General features: G+C 55.9%; 1 protein-coding gene across 7 annotated transcripts; it reads left to right on the forward strand.

Annotated features, from left to right (window-relative positions):
• The first annotated feature begins 249 nt into the window (after nt 1-249).
• LIPE (lipase E, hormone sensitive type) lies at nt 250-18,608 on the forward strand. 7 transcript variants are annotated; one of them, XM_043434976.1, is made up of 10 exons: nt 250-380; nt 8,412-8,947; nt 11,339-11,429; nt 11,543-11,688; nt 11,839-12,024; nt 12,215-12,509; nt 13,245-13,472; nt 13,701-13,877; nt 16,673-17,094; nt 17,469-18,608. In XM_043434976.1, exons 2-10 carry the CDS (start codon nt 8,432-8,434, stop codon nt 17,676-17,678), a joined length of 2,271 nt encoding a protein of 756 aa, XP_043290911.1. In that variant the 5' UTR covers nt 250-380; nt 8,412-8,431; the 3' UTR covers nt 17,679-18,608. The 7 variants fall into 7 exon arrangements, with proteins under 7 accessions (XP_043290911.1, XP_043290907.1, XP_043290910.1 ...); XM_043434972.1 differs by lacking the exon at nt 250-380 and adding an exon at nt 690-886; XM_043434975.1 differs by lacking the exon at nt 250-380 and adding an exon at nt 6,811-6,947.
• The last annotated feature ends 4,978 nt before the right edge of the window (nt 18,609-23,586 follow it).

The raw sequence follows: 23,586 nt of genomic DNA on the forward strand, positions 1-23,586 counted from the left end.
CACACACACACACACACACCCCTACACACACACACACACACCCCTACACACACACACACCCCTACCCCCACCCCCCGCCGCCCCCCGGCCTTCCATTCTCGCAGGGAAGAACAGGACAGGGAGACGAAGAACCCCAAGAAACGGAGCAATAGGAGAACTAGAAGACAGAGGGCGGGGCGGGGGGGGGGGAGGGAAAGGCGGGCCTTCCTCCTCGGAAGGCTCCCAGGCAGAGTCACGCCTCCTGCGCTGCAGCCCCGCCTTGGCTTTGAATTGCCTGAGGACCTGGCTGGCTCCCCGCCCTCAGGCGGAGGCGAAGTGGCATCCTGCTCACTTCTAAGCGGTCAGGCACAGTGCGTTCTAGACGATCCCTACGTGGGCAGGTGAGTGGGACGACGAGGGTGACAGCCAACACGTGACTACATCGGGGCTTCCTTGCTGGAGTGACCATTAGGGACTCCCCGCTAGTTTTGCGGGAATACGGTTTTAGCCGCCTCCGGGGCTGCATTTTTGTCGGTCGCGGGCCCTTTAAAGCACGCGAAGGGGCGGGGCCAGACCATAGGCCTTAGTGGAGAGGGGTGGGACCCGAGTGTCGAGGGCGGCCCACCTCGCTCAGGGGGCGGGACCCAGAGAGGAGCAAGTCCGGGATTGGGTGGTGTGGAGGCTCGGCGGTGGTGCGTGTGAGGATCGGCCCTCGGGGCGGAGACTGGCGAGTGGAATTGGCTCAGGCGGGTGTGGAATTGGCCGCGGGAACGGGACCGCGGAAAATTGATGGAATCGGCCTGGGAAACGAGGCCCTGGGTGGCCTCTGAGGCTCCGGCCTCGAAGAGGGTTCAAGAGGGGTCCAAAAGTCAAAGGCGCCGGTGGTGGCGAAAAGCCAGAGCCAAAGGTGAGTGGGCAGAGGCCGGCAGCAGCACGGAAGGAACCTTAGACATCCTGCGGGAAACTGGTGACCGAGTGGACTGACCTACTGCCACGAGAAGTGGGGGACGCTCGTGGACTGGCTCATTGCAGCCCTGCAGGGCGGGGGTGTGGAGATAATCCATTGTGAGAAGCGGGTGACGTGAGAGGGAGGTATCATCTCCAGCAGAGGCTCTCGGACGCCCCAGAACCGTGTTAGGGGGGAAAGTCCAGAATGTTAGTGTCCCGAACTAGCGTTCCCACTCTGACTCCGTTCTCGCTCTGTGGCTGTGGCAGCTCTTGCCTTGTGATTCCATCGTGGGAAATGGTTCAAGCCCTGGTTTTCAGGTCTCTGACACTCTTAAGACTAATAGGGGAGAGATTTAGAAGTTGTTGCCCAAAGAGGAAGTTTTGGAGTGAAAGGTAGGAGGAAGTGGTGCCCCACAGTGGGGCATACTTGGAGGAGGGGGTGCAGTACTGCTCCCAACAGCCTTGTCCCACCATCTTTCATTCAATCTGCTCATTCATTTGTTGTCAGTCCACCATCCTCAGGCTGGCTGCCCTAGTATCTAACTTCTTGACTCCTACTCTGAGGACTAAGAGGCCCTGGGTTGGCTTGGGACAGCCTGACCTTCACTTGGGAGAAAGGAGAGCTGCCACCTGGGTTCCCTAGGGTGTCACATTATTTACAAGTCTCAGCAGGCTGGAGAAACACTGACAGACAAGACATGCTGCCACCACATGAAGTCCTTGCTGGATTAGGAGTGTCAACCCAAGTGAAGACCTATGGGAATTTCCTCTGCAGGAAAGAAGCTGACTTAGCCCTGACGTAGTCCAGAGACCCGAGACTCATCACCCTCCCTGCCATAGACATCATTAGTAGCCAAGGGTAGAAGTGGAACTGGCTCTAGACACACACAGGAAGGCTCAGAGCTCACACTGGGGCCCAAGAGCATTCCTTGTCACTGCAGGACACAGCTTCATAGACAGGACAGAGTGCCCAGAGGCAAGACAGTGATCAGGAAACGGGCCTTGGAGACCTGGTGCCTCAGCTGTGAGGGGGTGGTACACTGGACAGAGGCTCCCTCCCTCCCTGCCTCAACTTTCTGAGCTATAAAATGGGCATAATGACAGGAGTCACCCCAGCTAGACTGTGAGTTCCCTGAGGGCGGGCTATGTCAGTCCTGTTTACCCCACAGTTGCAGAGCCTGGTATGCCAGACACATGGGCACTCAAATGTTCACTTAATAAGTGAAGGCATGCATGAACTGTAACATGGGGATAATTATCATGCTGCCCTTAGGGAGTCGTGAGGAGTTAGAATCCTCTTGCATAGGGCCTCCCGCACAGGGCTGAGCCAGTCCTCCCCACAAACCCACAGGCCCACCTACTCACAAAGGCTCATTCCTCCATGCCCCTGGATTTCCCTGTCATTTCCTGAGGCCCTGCCCTGATGCAGGCCTCCCCTGAGTGAATCAGACCCCAAGGGCATCCAGGTGGGCTAGAGCACTCCTACTCATCCTTTGGATCTTGCCAGTAACAGATGACACTAATGTCATGATCACCCCATTTTTCAGATGACGACACTGAGGCTCTGAGGGAGTGAGGGCACCTGGTCTTCCTCACCTGGCCAGTAAAGGCAAGGAGATGGCCACCCCCAGGCTCCTAAGGACAGTGACTGTGTACACTCAAAACTGCTCTGTGCCTCAACCTTGATTCTGGACCCAAAAGGCTCCAGGCGCACATTTTTGTTAAGCAAAGACATTCAATGAACCCTTCCCTGTGCCAGGCCTGGGTCCTCAGTGCGGAGGATAAGACATCATCTAAGCCGGGAACACAGACATTAATAAATAACCCTACAAATCAGATATAATTATCTGATTATCCAATTATCTCAGTTTCCCCATCTGCCAAACTGATGAAGAGAGAACATATAAGAGGGAGGCTCCCCAAGCACGTGACATTGGACTCAAAGATGAGCGAGTATGGACTGCTGGGCAGGAGGGACACAGGGTGGTGAGGACAGCACAGGCAGAACCCTGAGGCCCAAGGAAGAGGCAGCTCACAGCACGAAGGGAGCTCAGCGAGGGAAGGGCCAGGCACCCAGAGGGCCCACGTGGTACGTGGTTTGGGATGCCGTGTCCAGGATTTGGGGCTTTATTCTGAGAGCAAGGGTGGGGTGTTCAAAGGTTGGGAGTGAGGGACCAGATTTAAGTTTTAGAAAGACCTTCTGGCCACTCTGTAGGAAAGGCATGGAGGGGGCAAAAACAGAGATACAGAAAGAGTTGTTACAGTCATCTAGAGAAGTGGGCAGTGGAGGTAGGAGAAAGGCCACGTTCCAGGGATTTCTAGGCAAGACAGGGGCAACAGGACTTCCTGATGGGTTAGACAAGACTGGGAAATGTCCATGATGATGCCCTGGGTTCCAACTGGAGCAAATGGGATGAGAGGGGTACCATACACACACACACCCCCGCAAGATACACATCCATACACATACAAACAACATGCCTGCACAATCTCACACACACCCCCAAGATACACATCCATACACATACAGACAACATGCCCACACAATCTCACACACACCCCCAAGATACACGTCCATACACATACATACAAACAACATGCCTGCACAATCTCACAGGCCAAGAAGAACAGAGACACAGAGCCTTCAGGGGCTGAGTGATACAGATATGAAACCATCTGGTGTCATTTCAGACACTGAAGAGCTCCAGTACCACAGTCTTTTAGGTCTCAGCGTAGAAAAGAACTCAGCCAGAGGCAAAGTGGTAGATAAGAAGTGATGTATTGTGTAAATCTATGGCTGATTCATATCAATGTATGACAAAACCCACTGAAAAAAAAAAAAAAAGAAGAAGTGATGTATTGTAATAGAATGCTTGTGAGGTTTACAAGCTGGAGGGTGAGAAATGCTGCACCCTGAGAACTCACTGGGCTACAGTTTTGTAAGCAAAGAAAAAGTGGGGAGGGGGAGACTTCTTTGTCATTCTTGAGTCAACGTCATGCTTCTATCATCAGCTCCCCCTCCAGGTTGGGCAGGGGAGTTTTCTTGTCCCTTCGGGTCAAGTTGGGTCCACTAATTACTGTTTTTTACGTGTGCAGACAGGGTGTCCTAGGAATCATTAACTTACTGAGCTCGCTGGACAGGCTGTGGGTCTCATGCCACCGTCATTTTACTATCTGGGGGCATGTCTCGTGCTTCTGTTGCATGGTTTTGCCGTTAAGCAAGCCTGCCTGCTTTTATGGTTAAGCAAACCTGCTTTCTTGAGTAATTAACTTACAGGGGTCTCTCATATTTTTCTACTTACAATCTCCTCGTTAACTATTTAATCACCTACCTTGTCCCTTTATTCTGTCCCTATCAGATAGGCTGTGACACATGCATACAAACATGCCTTCAGACATCCTGAGAAACAGAAACACAGACACTGAGAAAAACTGCGGACTGAATGCACTCAGCCCCGCACACACAGACCAACGCTAAGCATGACAGGAACCTACACATCCATGTACATCCAGGTGAACCTCAAAGACATACTCATACCCGCCTGCCCAGAAGGCACAGAGCTGAGACATGAGAGAAGGAAGAACACAGACACACACAGAATCGCAGCAGAGGAGCTGCGCCATCTTTGCTGGCTCAGTGACCCTGGGCGGTATGTCACCTCTCTGTCTCTCAGTTCTCTCATCTGCCAAAAGGGGTCCTAATGGTCCCTGCCTCGTGGGCTATGGAGAGGCTGAAAGCATTTACCTGAGTTACGTTACATAAAACCCAGGAAGAGGGCAGTATCCGGCACACGGCTGTCACAGAGCAGCGTCTGCTCTGCCATGCAGACACACTTGGGGCTCAGGCTGTAATCACGGCCCCCTGGCCTGCATTTGGCCCCAGGCCTCTCCCCTTCAAAAGGCCTTCCCCCTCCCAGGCCCCCGACCTGGCCCTTCCTCCATCTTCCCCCCACTTACTTCCCCACTGCCCTTCTCTCGCCTGCTCAGTCCCCAGGGACCAAAATCCAGGCTGGGTCCACTTGTCCTATGACTCTTTAGGGCAAAGGGCTGGTGCCCAGGCAGTAGGACCCTTACCCCTCCCTCTGGCCCAGTCCTCACCCAAGGCCCTGGGGGGCCTGCCTGCCCCTGCCCCAGTGCCCTCTGCATCAGATTCTTGGCATGACTCTGGCAACCTCAGCTCAGTATCCTTCACTCCCTGCTTCGCCCACACCAGTCCCCAGGGAGCCGCCTGGAACAGGGCAAAGGGCAGCGCCTGGGATCAGGCTCTTCCTCACTGCTGTGTGCAAGCTGCTTCTTCTGTCCAGGGCTCCTGTGCCCTCATCTTCAATCAGGAGCCCTGCCCCAGAGACAGGAAGTAAAGGACAGCTGTTTTACGGAACATGCCATGCACATGCCATGCAATAAATACCTCGCTAACTCTGTGCAAGGGCCAGGGCTACAGCAGTGAACTAAACAAAGCCCTTGCCCACAGGGAGTCTATACTCTAGTGTCAGACAGAGAAAGCAAAGAGCACACGCAGTAAACTGGACAGCACGTTAGGTGGAGAAGGACCCAATCTCAGTGAGGCCAGTGAGAACCACACAGCAAGCCACAAGCAGAAACGCTGCCGTGGGGTCCCATACAAAGATCATTTCCAGCACCCTGGGCAGGATGGCCAAGTGCACTTTCCAAGACGAAGAAATCCACCTGGCCAGTGGCTTAGGCCAGTCACAAAGCTTCAAGCTGTCTTCAGAGGCCTCTGTCTGTCCATCTGTTTGTTTCCCCTGAGGAGGGGTGGTCCTCTGGACTCCCACCCAGTCCTGCCTGCCTCCACTCTGACTCTTCCCTTTCCTTCCTTCCTTCAAATCTTTGCTGAGCACCTGCTATGTGCCACCCCATGACCCCAGGGGGATGCCATTCCAGGCAGAGGGCCAGAGGCGGACTCACCTACAGCCAAGCAAAGAACACCCTCATTTGCACAGGCCCCTTCCCAAGCCCTATACCTAATTCAGCACTTGTGATTGTCTCTCCTTTTTCCTAAAGAACCCCACCTCCACTTGGAAAAGCTTCGAAGCTCCATGAAGCCTGGTTCTGCCCCTGGGGGAGACAAACAAAAAACATGTAAACAGATAAATGGAAAACTACCAAGGTGGAAAATCCTAGGAAGAAGAAGAACTTAAAATATGATGACAGAAAACAGTGGGAGGGGCGCATCTTAGATGGGGAGGCACCCTTAGGGACCACCTCCTGGAGGAGGGGGGAAGCTGAGGGCGAGGGTGATCTGGCCAGGCCAGGGGCACGTGGAATAACACAGGTGAGGTGTCCCTGTGCTTCCATTGCTCTGTCTGTGAGGTGGAAGTGACAGTCACTGCCGGATGATGGCCTGGAAGGCCAGTGGCAGGTTGCAGGGTGCCCAGTATGGGAGCACCACACAGTAGGACCTGTGCCGTGGGCCCCTGGCTGGGCTTGGCCCTGCCCTTGATCAGCTTTTATCCTCCTGGGAGGGACAAACAAGGCTGGTTCTCCTCTCTCTCCCCACCAGCCGAGGCCAGCTGTGCCACGGCCAGCCTGGGCGGGCAGGAGCTGCCATCAACCCCCTGTGTTTTGCTCCCTGAATCCCCCCAGGGAAGGAGGAGGGCAGCCAGGCTGAGTGGGAGGGAACACTTTGTTCAGGACTAGGGTGAGCCTCCTGGGCCTAAGGGAGGAGGGGAGAGGAGACCTGGATGCCTCCATTTCTAATTGCTGAGGGAACTAGGAGTCCAGACTCCTGGAACTGAAGGAGGAGGGTCTTGGGGGCCCAAACTCCAGGGTTCAAAGGCACAGGAGGCTGGCACGGGGACTGGGAGCAGTGAGTTGAGCCCCAGGCTCCGTTTCCTGCGCTGGATTCTCACCGTCCTATCAGGGTAGGAGGTGGAGCCGGTGACCACACCCTGGGCATGCTGGGCCCCTCCCTGGGATTGTCACCCCAGGCTGCAACTGGCAGTAGCCACAGTCAGCAGTCAGTCAGCAGCCCTGGGGAGCTCTGAAGAGGCTTGGGAGGGGTGAGTTCACGACCAACTGACAGACAGGAATGGCCGCTGCCAAATCCCCGGGCCCGGAAGGGGAAAAGAGACACCTTTTTCTGGAGGATCAGGGAACCATCAACTTGGGAGGCAGGCAAGGTGCTGGGTGGGCTTCAGGAGGGAAACGTCTCTAAAACAGAGGGCAGTGTCCCCACCGAGGGGGGACAAGAACAGCTTGTCCAGGACCTGGGTGACAGGACAGTGGTCTGGAAGGGAAGATTAACCGGGGACCCTGAAGTGTGGGGAGTCAGGCCAAGTCCAGGGCAAATTTTTGCGGGGCCAGGGCTAGAGGCCCAGTCTCCAGGGCCCTGGGCCGGAGACCAGCAAAAGTAACAGCTCTGGACCCAGAGATCTGGATCTGATTTCTGCTCTGCTTTTCAATGCAACTGTCAACGCCTTACTTAACACCTCTGAGCCTGCGTTTCCTCTCCTGTAAAATGGGAATGCTCCGAATAACAGCTGCAACAGGAACCGAGGCAGTCTGGACCTCAGAGGGTTAGTGAGAACCTAAAGGAGCAAATTGAGAAAGCTCTTAGCACTGGGTATGGCGCAGTGAGTTCAAGGTTAACAACAGGGATGAATACCACCGCAGGCAGGGAGCAAGGCCGACCCATGCAAAGCTAAGCTAAGTGGACAGGCCTGAAGGCCAGGGACCCAGCTGGGGGAGGAGTGGGACCAAGGTTGGGAAGAGAGAGGGGGTTAGAGGGGATTCCACAGCCAGACTGGAGAGACCAGGAGGGGGCAGGAGTGACCCCTTGGTTGCAGGGAAGGCTAGAATTATGAACTCCTGGGTTCAAGAAAAGAAAGGCTTGGGACCAGGATCTTGGGATACCACCAGGTGGATGGGAATCGGTGGATTGAGGGCAGAAGTCTCCCAAATACTGCAGAGGGCAAGGGCCCGTAGGTGAAACTTGGGGCCTGAGAAGGAGGTAAGATGGGGGCTGAAACTCCTGGTCTTGAGAGAGGGGACCAACTAGAGGGCCAGGCTGCTCAGAACCTGGAAGGAGTCCCAGGCTCCAGGAGAGAAAATGGAGACAGATGCCTGAACATGGGCCCCAAGAAAGGAGAGAGTTACGTAGACTCCTGGGCTGTAGGACAGATGCTGGAGCTAAGGAGTCAGCATTCCAAGGAAGAGGGAACAGGGACCTGCAGCCTGAAGAAGAGGGTGCGGGGGCCTGGACTCCTGGGTCTCGGGAAGGTAGGGGCTGAGGGATCAAACTCAGCTCCTGAGGAGGGAGAAAGGGTCTGGGTACTGGACTCATGGGTCCCAAGGAAGCAAGGAACTGGAGCCCTGGACTCCATCCTCCCGTCTGAAGGAGCAGACTGTGGTCTGACATGAGTCAGGGGGAGGAGGGGGTATAGCCTGGACTCTGGGACCCTGGGGCCCAGTGGAGCCAGGGGTGACCCAGCCCTACCTTAATGTGCCTCCCAACCTACCCGCAGCCTCACGGCTCTTGCAGAGGATGGACCTGCGCACCATGACACAGTCGCTGGTGACCCTGGCTGAGGACAACATGGCCTTCTTCTCCAGCCAGGGCCCCGGCGAGACCGCCCGGCGGCTGACGGGCGTCTTTGCGGGCATTCGGGAGCAGGCCCTGGGGCTGGAGCCGATCCTGGGCCGCCTGCTGAGCGTGGCGCACCTCTTTGACCTGGACACAGAGACGCCAGCCAACGGGTACCGAAGCCTGGTGCATACGGCCCGCTGCTGCCTGGCGCACCTGCTGCACAAATCGCGCTACGTGGCCTCCAATCGCCGCAGCATCTTCTTTCGCACTGGCCACAACCTGGCCGAACTGGAGGCCTACCTGGCCGCCGTCACCCAGCTCCGCGCTCTGGCTTACTATGCCCAGCGCCTGCTGACCACCAACCAGCCCGGGAGGCTCTTCTTTGAGGGCGACGAGAGGGTCATTGCCGACTTCCTACGAGAGTACGTCACGCTGCACAAAGGCTGCTTCTACGGCCGCTGCCTGGGTTTCCAGGTGAGCCCCCCACCCCCTGCCTGCCCGCCGGGGCCCATGGCAAAGGCATATGGTGGGCCCAACCAGGCTCAGTCGCATATGCGTGCGCAGTCACTCAGTCGTGTTCGACTCTTTTGTGACCCCATGGGCTGTAGCCCGCCAGGCTTCTCTGTCCGTGGGATTTCCCCAGGCAAGAATACTGGAGTGGGTTGCTACTCCCTTCTCCAAGGGACCTTCCAGACTCAGGGATCGAACCCACGTCGCCTGCATTGGCAGGCACATTCTTTACCACTAGGCCACCAGGGAAGCCCTAGTAGCATACAGAGGAAGCACAGTGGTGTGGTGTGGTGCTTGACTGAGCAAACGGCAGATGCAGGAAGGGGAAGCTGGGCGGGGCTCATACTGCACAGAGCGAGGGTCTCATACTTGTGGCCCCTTGGCCAACTCCACTGTGGAGGAAGGAATCTTCAACTGGGCATAGCCCCCTACATCAGGATGCCCACTGCTCCCCATCACCCTGCACTCAGGAGCTTCATTTACTTTCTTACGTGACCTTTCTGGCCCCTGAATTCATTTGAGGGCCCCTAGGATGGTAGCCAGTGTTGTTTGTAAGAGCATCAAGGCCTGTTTGTAACAGCCCCACTTAGTCATCCCCACCAGAGGCTTGGCAGGCAGGGAGGACAGGTGCCAGCCCCATTTTACAGGGGTTCAGGGGAGGGGCCCCCAGCTGCTCAGCTGGATCCAGATCAACCGGGACATATCGACTCCCCTAAGGCACAGTAGAATCTGGATTTTCAGGCTGCAGAGAGAACCAGCAGGCACATCCACGTTGATGACCACAAGGAAGACCTGGTCATGGCCCCTTTCCTCCCTGAACCAGGGAGGTTCTCTCTGAACCCCAGCTGCAGGCCTTCTCCTATCCTCTGCCCCCACCCTGAAATTACCATCACAGGAACACAGCTCATTTCAGTACTGGAAGGGGAGGCAGCCCCGAGGCCTTCAGACTCCCAGGAAGAGTAGTCTGGGGACTCAGAGAATTAGGAAGTCTGTAGGGCACCAAGGTCAGAGCTGAGGCACAGTCTGCCCCCGTCCGGGGTCCGTGCTGGGCCCACCCGTCCCCACCCACACCTGGGAACCCCAGCAGGAGTATCTGGAGCCGTGTGAGCCCCTCTCTGGGCTTCCCCCAGGTAGTGGGGTGTGGAAACTGTCCCGGCCTCCATCCCATCTCTGCTTCCACGTGGGGCAGCCTGTCCTCACCAGCCCAGCCCAGGTGTTCCTGGGAACTTCCCCTCATCTAAACTGAACCCACAAATATTGATCAGCCCAGGTGGGCCAGCAGGCTCCTCCCTGGGTCCCAGCCATGCCCGAAAAGCTCGGGAGTAAGAACCTGGGGACACCCAAGCTGCATTCCAGTCCCGAAGGTCAGGCACCGCTGTGCTCTCTGGCCCACTGGGCCCCCAGCCAGGGGCAGGGCCATGCCTGACAGCTACTCTCTGCTGGCCCAGCTAGGCCACATTGCAGGACAGCCTCCCCATGTAAAATGTCAGCCCCTGGCGGCAGATGTCCCTGATTTCCAGGTCTCACTCAGCCTCCGCTCCAGCCCAGTGCCTGGCACGCCGGAGGACCCGGGCCAGGACTTGCTGAATGAACAGAAGAACCCTGCTGGCCCCTTGCCCAGCCTCCTGTGACTTGGATTTTTCCCCACCGATCTGGTGTCTCTATTGTCTTTTCTCAGTCGCCTGGCTCCTCTCTCAGATGCTGGGTCTCTGCGTCCCTGTTTGACTCTCTCTGCCTCAGGATCCCTGAGCTCTCCTGTTTATCTCTCCCCGCTGCCCCGTGGTCCCCACGGCCTGTATCCCCCCATCTCGGTCCTCACTGAGTTTCAGGGTCCCCCGCACCATCCTTCTCCCAGCTCACAACCCTCTGTGGCTCCATCGCATCTAGAACAAACCCAAGTCCTCAGGCCCCACATGAGCCCCCCGCTGCCCCTTGGATTTCACCCCACCCCCGCCCCCTCTCCTGGCCTCTCTGTTCCCACCACACTCACCATCCACGCCAAGCGAGGACGCCCCTCAAGGCCTCTGCCTGTGTCCTGTTCTCCTCGGGGCCCAGTCATCCCTCCTTGAGTCCCTCGGGGAGACCCATAAACAGAGTCGGACCCTTCATCAACACTCTGTCCCTCCACCGCCCGTCCTTTCAGACACTGGTCATTCCTTGACATTGTACGGCGTGTCTTCATTTGAGTATTGTCTGTCTTTTCAACAACATAAGCTCCGTGAGGTGCCTAGCGCAGTGCCTAGCACACAGTCAGAGCTCACTAGACACTTGCTGAGTGACCGCCTCTACCTGCCTTGTCTCCCCCCGACTCCCCTGCCCGCCCCTGCTTCCTGACTCGGAGGCCTCTCCCCACAGTTCACGCCCGCCATCCGGCCATTCCTGCAGACCATCTCCATCGGACTGGTGTCCTTCGGGGAGCACTACAAACGCAACGAGACGGGCATCAGTGAGTCCCTGCAGGGCCCTGCCCACAGCCGCCCCCACCCTTCCTGTCCCTCCCCCACACCAGGGCCCCAGCAAGGCCACCGGGGGCTCCCTGACACCCCTCCCGACCTCCAGGTGTGACCGCCAGCTCCCTCTTCACTGGCGGCCGCTTTGCCATCGACCCCGAGCTGCGTGGGGCCGAGTTTGAGCGGATCATTCAGAACCTGGACGTGCACTTCTGGAAAGCCTTCTGGAATATCACCGAGATCCAGGTGCTATCGGTGAGCCTGGGGTCCAGCGATGGGGGCGTGATGGGACCCAGAGACACGTCCCAGGCCCAGGGAGGGCACAGGAGGGAAGAGACCGGCGGGGAGGTCAGAGGGGAGGCGTGAGGGGGAACCCTGCAGCTCCTCCTGTTACCCCCGGCCCAGTCTCTAGCAAACATGGCCTCGACCACCGTGAGGGTAAGCCGCCTCCTCAGCCTGCCACCCATCGCCTTTGAAATGCCTCTGACCTCGGACCCGGAGCTCACGGTCACCATCTCACCCCCGCTGGCCCACACAGGCCCCGGGCCCGTCTTCGTGAGGCTCATCTCCTATGACCTGCGGGAAGGACAGGTAGGGCCCCGGCTCTGCCAGAACAGGCACAGAACTAGGAGCACAGTGGGAGCGCCTTCCCCACCTCCCGCCTCACAGCTCACACCTGGCCCCTCTCCCGTCTCTCAGAGCACGTCCTCTCGGAGGAGTGAGGCCCAGGCAGGCCACCCCTGCCCCGTGACCCACCACCTCCTTCTTCCTCTCCCCCCAGGACAGCAAGGAGCTCAGCGGCTTCATCAGTTCCGAGGGCCCCAGGAGCCTGGAGCTGCGGCTGCGCCCCCAGCAGGCACCCCGCTCCAGGGCCCTGGTGGTGCACATCCATGGTGGCGGCTTCGTGGCCCAGACCTCCAAGTCCCACGAGCCTTACCTCAAGAGCTGGGCCCAGGAGCTGGGTGCCCCCATCCTCTCCATCGACTACTCCCTGGCCCCCGAGGCCCCTTTCCCCCGGGCGCTCGAAGAGTGCTTCTACGCCTACTGCTGGGCCGTCAAGCACTGTGCCCTCCTGGGTGAGCCCCCTTCCCAGCCTGCCTCAGCCCGCGCCCGGCACAGCAGGGGCAAAGAGCCACGAGGCGCTGGAGCTTCAGTCTTGACATCCTGCCTCCCCGTCCACCTCCCACCACCCAGCCTCTGCCACCTGCCCATTGTGCCCCCTGCCCCCTCCTCCAGCTCTGCCTCTGTTGCCCCCGGGCTCCCACCCTCCACTCAACCATTTCCTCTTCCTGCTTCCCCCGACTCTAGCCCTGATGCTCCATCCCCCACTGCCCCCTGACCTCTGACCTTTCCTTCCCTCCTCCTGTTTCTCTACCCACTGCTGTCCCTTGCTGGCGGCCACCCGGCCGGGCTCCAGCCCATTCTTCCAGCTCCTCCGCCCTCCTGCTCCCCACGCGGCCTGGGAGGCACAGAGCAGGATGAGGTCATGCCTCGGGGCACAGGGCTGCCATCTTCTGGCCTTGCTGCCCCTCCCTCCTGACATGGGCACTGGGTCTTCCCTCTCTCAGCACCCTTCCTCCTTGCTCCTGACCCCCAGCCCCCCAAGCTTCCCCACAGCTTCCTGATCTCCCGCCCTCTCCATGTCCTCAGCCTGCCTGATCCTCTGCCCACTATCCCCCAAATGGGTCCAGATCCCTGCCTTAGTTTCCCAGTCTCTAAAATGGCAGTGGGCCAGACCCCTACTCTGACCTCGGAGAGCCCAGAGCTCCAGCTCCTCCCTGCCAGGCTTGACCAAGCCCCCTCCACACCAGGCTCAACAGGTGAGCGGATATGCCTCGCCGGAGACAGCGCCGGTGGGAACCTCTGCTTCACCGTGTCCCTTCGGGCAGCGGCCTACGGGGTGCGGGTGCCAGATGGCATCATGGCGGCCTACCCGGCCACCATGCTGCAGTCCACCGCCTCTCCTTCCCGCCTGCTGAGCCTCATGGACCCCCTGCTGCCTCTCAGCGTGCTCTCCAAGTGCGTCAGCGCCTATGCCGGTTAGTTCCATCCGCACACAACTGGGGCCCTGGCTCCTTCGGGGGCAGAGACTAGAGCCCTGTCTCGTTGGGTACAAAGAGGAGGAATCTGAGACTCCCTGTTCCTGCTAAAGTGGTCAGACAGTCTGGGTCCCTGAGGGCAGAGATGCCTGAGAGTGTGTGTGTTGAGACTGGGCCCAGAAAGAGAGGAGACCGACTCACCCCCCCCACACACACATCCACTCACAGGTGAGGAGACTGAGGACCACCCCGACTCAAACCAGAAGGCGCTGGGCATGATGGGGCTCATGCAGCGGGACACGGCCCTGCTCTTCCGAGACCTCCGCCTGGGCGCCTCCTCATGGCTCAACGCCTTCTTGGAGCTGGGCGGGCAAAAGTCCCACCTGAAATCGGTGTCCAAGACCGGTGAGTGGCACCCTTCCTTCACACACCCATCCAGCGTGGCCAGGAGGGACAGCCTGGCACCAGCAGTCCTGGGGAAGGCAAGGGGCTGGGCCCTGGGCACTCAGGGAAGCGGAGATCACCTTCCTGGCTCCCTGCCATAAAGCCTTAGTCCACTTCTAGAAATTCCAGAACTTCTGATCACACGGGTCAGCTCAGAATCCCAGGAACTAGAAGATTTAGCTTTCCAAATACCATCTCCCAGAAAGGCACCCTAGGGAATGACTCAGAAGGCCAGCTGTGTGTCCTGATTTTCAGTCCCAAGAATCCAGTCCACCGAAATTCCCTGGGCCCTCAGGTGGAAGTCCAGCCCTCCTAGATTCTTTCCTGACTTTTAACAGAGGCACGCAGGGAGATCAGAAAGTGGGAAAGACATCAGTAAGTGGAGGAAATCCCCATCCTGGGTAGGTGGGAAGACCCTCAGGCTGCCAAAAGTCCCTTCCATCCAGGGATCCATTGTTTCCCATTTCCTAACATTTTAAGGATTTTTAAAGCACAGCCACCTCAAATTACTTTCTATCTCTAATAAATCAACAGTATTTTCTGGGTAATAGAAATTGCATTTTCAAAAGTAGATACCATTCCCAGGGACTTCCTTGGCAGTCCAGTGGTTAGGACTCAGCGCTTTCACAGCCGAGAACACAGGTTCAATCCCTGGTCAGGGAACTAGGATCCCACAAGCCATGGGCCAAGAGAAAAAGGAGATACAGTTCCTGTTTTCAGAAAATTATTCCAATTGAATATGCTTTATTTTAAATTCAATTTTTTAATATTAGGATATTCCAACCAACACAAATAAATACACCAGAAAACAGGTGGCACAGTTGCTAAAGAATCTGCCTGCATATGCAGGAGACTCAAGAGACTCAGTTTCGATCCCTGGGTGGGGAAAATCCCCTGCAGAAGGAAATGGCAACCCATTCCAGTATTCTTGTCTGGGAAATGCCATGGACAGAGGAGCCTGATGGGCCACAGTCCATGGGGTGGCAAAAGTAGGACTCAACTAAGCACATACATGCAAAAGCAATTAAAAAGGATTTGAATTTTAGACACATGGACCATTTGGCACTGGGGCTTTCCTTGTAGGAGAAAGGTGACAAGAGCAGACCCTAGAGGCACACACGCCAGTCGAGCTCCCCACAGTACCGGGTACTATACCAGGCAAGTTGCAGTATCTGTGAGCCTAGCTTTGCCCCTCTGGGGGAAACGGGAACAGTAAGAATGCCTACCTCATTCTGTTGCTGTAAGGACTGCCTGCCTATTTGTGTCAAGCACAATAGGTGCACAGTAGGTGCTGTTTTGTGCCTTGTACCTAAAACACAGTAGGTGCACTTAGAAGATGCCAGCACCCTGATTGGCTGTGTCTGTGACTCTAGTCAACAGCTTGGTTCCACTGACCCTCTGGGCCACAGGGCACCTAAGCAGTTATTTTTGTATCATCCTGCATTTTGCCTTCATGGATTTATAAAGGCAAGTGAAAGAAAAAAAAGAAAAACTGAAAAATGTAAGGTCCTGGCAGTAGTGGTAAGCAGAATGGTCCTGATCAAATCAGGGGAGCTGAAGCCACCGTGGGCCCACCAGGCAGGCCTGAAGTGCACCTTTAGCATCAGTTGGGCACTGGCTTGTCTGGTCATTCAAAGGGAAGGGATGGGGACTTCCCTGGCGGTCCAGTGGCTAAGGCTCCATGCTCCCAGTGCAGGGGGCCCGAGTTCCATCCTTGGTCAGGGAACTAAGATCCCACGTGCTTCACAGCTCAGCCAAAAAACAAAACAAAAGGACAGAATGAGGTAAAGAACAGGAAGGAATTTCGGGGAGCAGATCTACATAGCTAAAGCTGTGGGTGTCTCTGGAAGTCTTGATATGTCCTCAAGATTCTTTTTAACACCCTGTGAACAGAGCCTCCTTTCAAGCCATGTGGGCCTGCTCACCATTCCACTTTGTTCATACTCTTTGTCTCAGGTGACCAGGAAAAGCTGACAGCCCCATGTTGGGGGCTAAGGAGGCAGCTAAAACAAGGCACCTGGTAATAAAACATTACAAGGTGTTTGGCAGAAACCAACACAATTCTGTAAAGCAATTATCCTTCAATTAAAAATAAGTTTAGAATTTAAAAAATAAATATATAGATATAGATATATTATGACCTCCCAGGGATGTGTTCTGTGCTCAATTGCTCAGACATGTCTGACTCTCTGTGGCCCCATGGACCACAGCCCTCCAGGCTCCTCTGTCCATGGAATTTTCCATGCAAGAATACTGGAGTGGGCTGCCATTTCCTACTCCAGGAGATATTCCCAACCCAGGGATGGACACCACGCCTCCTGCATTGACAGGCGGATTCTTTACTAGCACCACCTGGGAAGCCTCCCCAGAGGTAGCAGTACCTAATCCCGAATCTTATCAATCCCACTGAGTTCCCACCACCTCCTATCAGGTAAGGACTATTTTTATCCCCTTTGTTCAGAAGAGGAAACAGGCTCCCAGAGGTAAACTGACTGGCATTTCATGTTCCCAGTCACACACACACTCCTCCATTAGGACACAGCCTCACCTCCAAGACAGGGGCCTCCTTCCACTGCCCCCTGGGAAATGCAGCCTGGGGCACCCTGTAGTCTGGGCCTCTACAGCCCCAGGGTGCAATTCCCCCACCGGCCTCTGCTCCCGAGGTGGACTTCCCTGCCAGCCACCCACACACCCGACCCACAGAGCCAGGCTCAGCTGCAGGCCTGGCCGGTCCCCTCACCTTGCTCCTCTCGCAGAGCCAATGCGGCGCAGTGTGTCTGAAGCAGCCCTGACCCAGCCGGAGGGCCCACTGGGAACGGACTCCCTCAAGGGGCTGAAGCTGCATGACCTGAGCCTCAGGAACAGCTGCGAGACACCAGACACCCCGGAGCTGTCACTGTCAGCGGAGACACTCCGCACCTCCACGCCCTCAACCGTCAACTTCTTACTTGGGTCTGAGGATAGATCTGAAGTGTCTGAGGCCCCAGAGGAGCTGAGCACCAAGGACCGAGTTCGAGGTGTGGGCGCAGCCTTCCCCGAGGGCTTCCACCCTCGGCGCTGCAGCCAGGGTGCCATGTGGATGCCCCTCTACTCGGCCCCCATCGTCAAGAATCCCTTCATGTCACCTCTGCTGGCACCCGACAGCATGCTGCAGACCCTGCCACCGGTGCACATCGTGGTGAGCGCCAGGCCAGGGAGGTGGAGCAGGCGAGGAGGGGGACGGCTGGGGGCCTGGAGCGCCTGGGAGCCCAGTGGGGGGGAAGGGAGAAAGCGCGGCCGCAGGGAGGGGGTGCCAGCAGGAGGGGAGGCCTGGCAACAGTGGATTGAGGGGGTCAGAGTTACCAGTTTGCTTTTGCAATCCTGTGGAGATCGCGGGGCAGGCGCTGGGCTTGGAGAGTCGGGGAAGGGGCAAAGAGAGAGTGGGTCTCTGGGGGCAGGGAGAAGCCAGGCAGAGGCCAGTCAGACTCATTCTCCGATTCTCCGCCCCCATCCCCGCGTCTCCTGCCTCTGTCCTCCCCCGCCTCCGCGTATTTCCCTGCCCCGCCCCCGCAGGCCTGCGCGCTGGACCCCATGCTGGACGACTCGGTCATGTTCGCGCGGCGGCTCCGCGGCCTGGGCCAGCCCGTGACGCTGCGCGTGGTGGAGGACCTGCCGCACGGCTTCCTGAGCCTGGCGGCGCTGTGCCAGGAGACGCGGCAGGCCGCCGCGCTGTGCGTGGAGCGCATCCGCCTCGTCCTCAATCTGCCCGGCCCGCCGGTCTGAGCCGGGGCACGGAGCCAGGCCCCGCGGGGAGAGGGGGGTCGCGGGGGACGACACTAAAGGCCGTTTGTACCCATCTGCGCAGGGCTCCGTGGTGAACGCGCCTCGGGAAGAGCAGCAGGGACCCCGGGCCCGGGGCTCCCCGGCCCATCCAGGCCCTAGGGCTGGGTGGAAGGGGGCGGGCTGTGCCTTAAGTGGGGGGAACGGCAATGGGGGAGTCGGGCGGGGGGCCCCCTCGCCAAAGCTAAGACCCTGGCCTGGGGGAGGAGGGCGCACACAAACCAGTCTCAGAGACAGCCGGACTTGCACGGGATCACTGCCTTCTATTGCTGCTGTGACCGCTGCAGGGACGGGCCTGGCCCGACCTTGCAGATCGATTTGCTTTGTTTGTTTTTTGTAAATAAAAGTATTTAATTAGTTTGGCCTCTGGCAAATAGCCAGGCTTCCCTGGTGGCTCAGTGGTAAAGAATCCTCCTGCCAATGCAAGAGACACAAGGGACTCGGGTTCGACCCCTGGTTTGGGAAGATCCCCTGGAGAAGGAAACGGCAACCCACTCCAGTATTCTTGCCTGGAGAATCCCATAGACAGAGGAGCCTGGCGGGCTGTAGCCCACAGCGTCGCAAAGGAGTCAGGACCTAGCAATTAAACAACAGGCAAATAGAGTGGGGACGGGGGTTGTCCACCAGGGGGCAGCATCAGAAGCCCGAGAACTCGGCACTGGTGAGTCGACAGAAGGCTGGGAGCCCAACACCTGGGTCCTGAGAAAGAAGGGGTGTGCAGGCCTGGATTCTTGAGTGTGGAAGGGCAGGAGCCCCCCTACTAACACAGACCCACCCCCTCCTCAGACCTAATCCAGGTACAGTGCCAGAAGCAGGCATCTCAGCTACTCCTCTTTACAAACCTAGCCCCAGGACCAACCAGGAAAAGAAAACCCAAAGTCCCTAGAGAAGTGGAGCAAAGCTAACAGGAAATCAGAAACAAACTGATCACTCAAAAATTGGGACCCAAGCTCTGCCCAGCCACTCAAGCCCTCACCCTCTGTAGGCCCTGGGTTTGGAGCAGATTTCCTTCCAGGGCTAGCCTTCAAATTTCCACACTCAGAGAGTGTGGGGAGAGACCCAGACACAGGCTGTCACAGTCCCCACCGGTTCTATCTGTGGTAGCCAGGGAGTCCTTCACAGAGGAGGAGATCCAAGAAAGAGCAAAAAAGAAGAAATAGGCAAGGATGAGAGAGTCAGTGGTCAAGGCTTCTGCCTGACCAGAAGTTCAGATGCAAAGTGGGGAGTGGTCTGAGGGGCCTAGACTGGTCATCAAGAGATCCTGAAGGAGCTGGAATGCAATTTGGACTATAAATGAAGGGCAGCGGGAGCCACAGAAGGGCTTTGAGCAAGGGAGGGAGAGGATCAGCGCAGGCACTGAAAGAGTCTACTGGGCAACGGGGGTGGACTGAAGGCAAGACTAGAGCCCTGGAGGCGAGAGAGGAGGCTGGGGACAGGGATGACAAGCCCTGAGCTGGGGCAGAAACAATGAAGGTGGGGAGCGGAAGTCGGGGTGGAGCAGCTCCCAGAGCCATTACTGAGGTTGGATAAAGAGGACTTACTGAGGGTGGAGCAGAGGTTACAGGTGAGCAAGGGGATGAAGAGGACATCATCCTGGACAGGGGAGCAGGTGGACAGTGAGACTTTCTACTGGGAGGAGGCTCAGGGGTGTGTGAGGTAGGTGAGGTAGTGAGGGTGGTTTTGCACACAGATCAAAAGGTCTTCATCAACAGAGACAGACTCACAGACATATAGAACAGACTTGGGGTTGCCGATCGAGAGGAGTTTGGGGGAGGAATGGAGTGGGTGGGTGGGGTCAGCAGATTATATAATATATAATAAGTAAGCTATTATATATGGAATGGATAAACAACAAGGTCCTCCTATACGGCAGGGGTCCCCAACCTCTGGGAGCTAATGCCTGATGATCTGAGGTGAAGCTGATGTAACAGTAAGTGAAATAAAGTGCACAATAAATATAATGGGCTTGACTCATCCTGAAATCATCCCCTGTCCCCCATTCCGTGGGAAAAGTGTCTCCCATGAAACCAATCTCTGGTGCCAAAAATGTTGGGGACTGCTGCGGTATAACAGAGAGCTATATTCAGTATGCTATGATAAACCAAAGTGGAAAATAATATATATATGTAACTGAATCAGTTTGCTGTAGAGCAGAAATTAAAACAACATTGTGGGAAAAAAAAAAAACAAAACAAAACATTGTGGTCCCCCTTCTCATGCCTGTGTCAGAAGCTCTCTCTGTCCCTTTTCACTTTAATAAAACTCTGCTACACAAAAAAAATAAAAATAAAAAAATAAAACAACATTGTAAATCAACTATTCATCAATTAAAAAAGAAGCCTTCATGAGACAATCCAAGAGGCGGGAGGAGTCAGGAGAGGGAGGTTCCCTCCTCTGGAAATCCTTTCCTGAGTGAGTTTCCCACTAAACTCAAAAAGGACTCTCTTGGACTCCCCTGACTCTGCACACCCCTGCACGTCAATATATGGGTCTGTCCTCCCATCTGACCTGGGCTCCTTAAGGGCAGGGCCCAGGCCTGACTCATCTCGGTCATCACCATTGCCCAGCAGGTGGCTTAGCACACTGGAAGCTTCAGGAAATCTAAGTACTGGGTGGATGAGTGTGTGAATGAGCGAGTGCGAGTGAGTCGCCAAATGAGGAAATCAGTGAGTGAGGTACTTAATGAGGGCAGGAAGGACTGAACGCACGGGTGAGTTTAGCAGCTGGTGAAGGGAAGGGATGGAGGAATTTCTGAGATGGTGCATCCAGCTCCCCGCTCCGCCTCCGGCCTCAACAAAATCTCACCGTTTCCCGTCCGAGCTGTGTCCAGAATCCCAATACTGGGTATGCTGTGAAGGGCTTACCAGGCCAGACTCGCAGAACCTGTCCGTTCAAGAGCCGCTCCAGCGTCTACGAAGCAGACCCCACACACACACGCCAATCGGCAAACACCTAGACTTTTGGCTGCCTGGCTGGACCTGCCGAGACCGCTCTATCTCGGTCCTCCTTGGGCTGTGGACCCGCCTACTAGGGAGTGCGCCCTGTCCTGAGTGGCCCAGGGAGTTAGGGGCGGAGTGTCTATTGGCTGGAAACTGCTGACTGACGTCACGGGTAGCTTATCACAGCTCGATTTCGGAGGCGCGCTCCGGTGTCAGACAAGGCTCTAAAAAAGACAGACTCGGGAGCTTGCTGAGCGCGTGCGCGACTGCAGAAGGGTCTTGGGTGAGGTATTGGGCTTCAGGTAGAACTGGACCGCTCGACCGCCTGATCCTGTCTTGAGAGAGGATGAGAGTCCGAACTTCTTGGTCCTGAGAAGGACAAACTGAGGGGCCTAGACTTCTGAGTCTGACGGAGGTAGAGGCTGAGCGTCCGGATTCCTGGATCTTGAGGAAGAGGGGAACTGGGACCCTGAAGAATCATGCTCCAGATTCGGGGACTTCTGGATCCCAAGGGTCACTGGCCTGCCCAAGGATCACAGATTTGGGGTTCAGAGGTTTTTGTGGCTACGTATTGTATTGGAGCCAGAGTTTTGAGTTCCTGAGGTGGGGCTTAGACTAAAGATGAATAGGAAAAAGGCTTAGGGGAAGCTTTGGCCTCGATACTGCCCTTTACACTTCATCCCTGAAAGGGAAGCCAGGGGCGGCTGCTGTGTGCAGAAAAAATCCAGAACAGGAGGAGACTTGAGACTCATGTGGAAACCAAGAGAAAAACATAGATAGCAACTGAGAGATTAAAATACTGAAAACAATAACCGCAATAGAGCTCACTTGTATGAAATTTACTGTGGCCCAGGTTCTGTGCTAAGCATTTTACATAATTATCTCATGTCTTCCTCTTATCAGCTCTAAGTGATCGGATTATTATTATTCCCACTTGACAGGTGAGAAAATCGAGGCCCAGCGAGAGAGAATCAAGATCCAGATGTGAAGAGACAGGAGAGACACAAAGCACCGATGGAGACAGATAATGACAGACAGGCCCCAAGAGAGGGAAGGGGAAACAGGGGATAAAGAAGACAAACAGATAATGACAGGCCCAGAGAGCGAGGGAAAGGGACACAGTGAAAAAAGAAGAGAGACAGAGCTGGGACTCCCAGGGGGTGGGGGTGGGGGTTTGGGGCCTGGGACTCCTGGGGTCTGGAGGAGGAAAGATGAGGGATAGGGACTCCCAGGTATTTCTTCCTCAACTCACAGATACCAGGCCTCTCACTATGGGTGTTGGGCCTGATTGGGGTCGAAAATACAGATTAGGACGATATGGGTGTGTCGTGTATCATTATCCTATTAGGAGATGACAAAAATGATTCCTGGCATGTCCCTGGTCTGGGAGAATCCTCCCCCTCCCCTGGCCCCCTGGCCCCCCGGCCTGTGTTCTTTGATCTGCCTAGATCAGCCTCAGGGAGGATAGGAGAAGGGCAGGTCCCTCTCTGTCCTTCCCCATCTCTGGATCCCCATCACCCAGAACTGTCACTGAGGCCCACTCTGGACACAGGTGGTGCACCAAAAGCTTTCTTGGCGGGTCTTCATCCCTCTGGGTCTCTCTACTTTCCCCCAAGCCTTGAACCAATGCCTGCCAGAGGTCCTGGCACATTGCAAGGGCTCACCAAATGCTTATGGAATGGGTGGACGACGAACATCCACATCTCTTCGTGCAGCTCTTCCTGTTCCCCATCTGCCATCTCTCCCTGCTTTCCCATCATGTTCTTTCTCATCCCCGCCCAGGCCTCACCTGTCTCCTCTCATCTTCCCTTTCACCCTGGTGTTTCTCCTAAAGCCGCTGGGCCCACCATTCCCATTAGGGAGAAACTACAGCCAGCTGCATTGGCAGACAGATTCTTTACCCTGAGCCATGGGTTTGATCCCTGGTCCAAGAAGATCCCACATGTGGCGGGGCAGCTGAACCCAGGCACTACAACTACTGAAGCCCGAGAGCCCTAGAACCTGTGCTCTACAATAAGAGAAGCCCATGCACCATCACTAGAGAGTAGCCCCCACTCTCTGCAACTAGAGAAAAGCGCTCATAAGAACGAAGGCTCAGAACAGCCAAAAATAAATTTTAAAATAAATACAAATTTTTTTTAATATGATGGAGAAAGGAGTTCTCAAGACCCCAAATACAGGCACACCCCTGGCACCTCAGAGTCAGGAATGCAAGATCAGAACAAACATGTGTCCCCCAACACCTGCTTGGTATGATCTTGCATTTATACCCACAGAAGCAGAGAACCCACACACAGCACGTGAAGTTACCTACAAACACACAGAGGTGCACAATTGTGAAATCACTTGCACTGACACCACACAGAAATATCCCATTCCACATGCAAAAGAGACACCCCAGTTATGTGGTTTTATGCCCAGCCACAGACAGGCCATTTATCCAATCCCTATTAGGACCATGAGCAAAGACTTGGTTTTATTCACTATTGCATCACCAGCAACTAGAACATCATCCCCACTATCCTCATAAACGCAAAATGTTTCCTATGGGCCAGATGCAGTTTCTTTACATGAATTAACTCATTTAATCCTCTCAGCAACTCTATTGGCAAAAACCCATTTTGTATATGGGAAAACTGAGGTCCAGGGAAGTTGAGTGGTTTGCCCAAGGTTTCACAGCCATTCAGAGGCCATCAAGATTTGAACTAAGGTTTTCTGGCTATAGAGTCCAGAATACAAAGCTACCACTCAAAAACTAATTCCTTGGCTTCCCTGGTGGTTCAGTGGTAAAGAATCCACCTGCCATTGCAGGGGACATGAGTTCAATTCCTGATCCAGGAAGACCCCACATGCCATAGAGCAACTAAGCCCATGCGCCACAACTACTGAAACCCACATGCCCTAGAGCCCGT

This window comes from Cervus canadensis, chromosome 18, assembly GCF_019320065.1.
Source record: "Cervus canadensis isolate Bull #8, Minnesota chromosome 18, ASM1932006v1, whole genome shotgun sequence".
Classification (NCBI taxonomy): domain Eukaryota; kingdom Metazoa; phylum Chordata; class Mammalia; order Artiodactyla; family Cervidae; genus Cervus; species Cervus canadensis.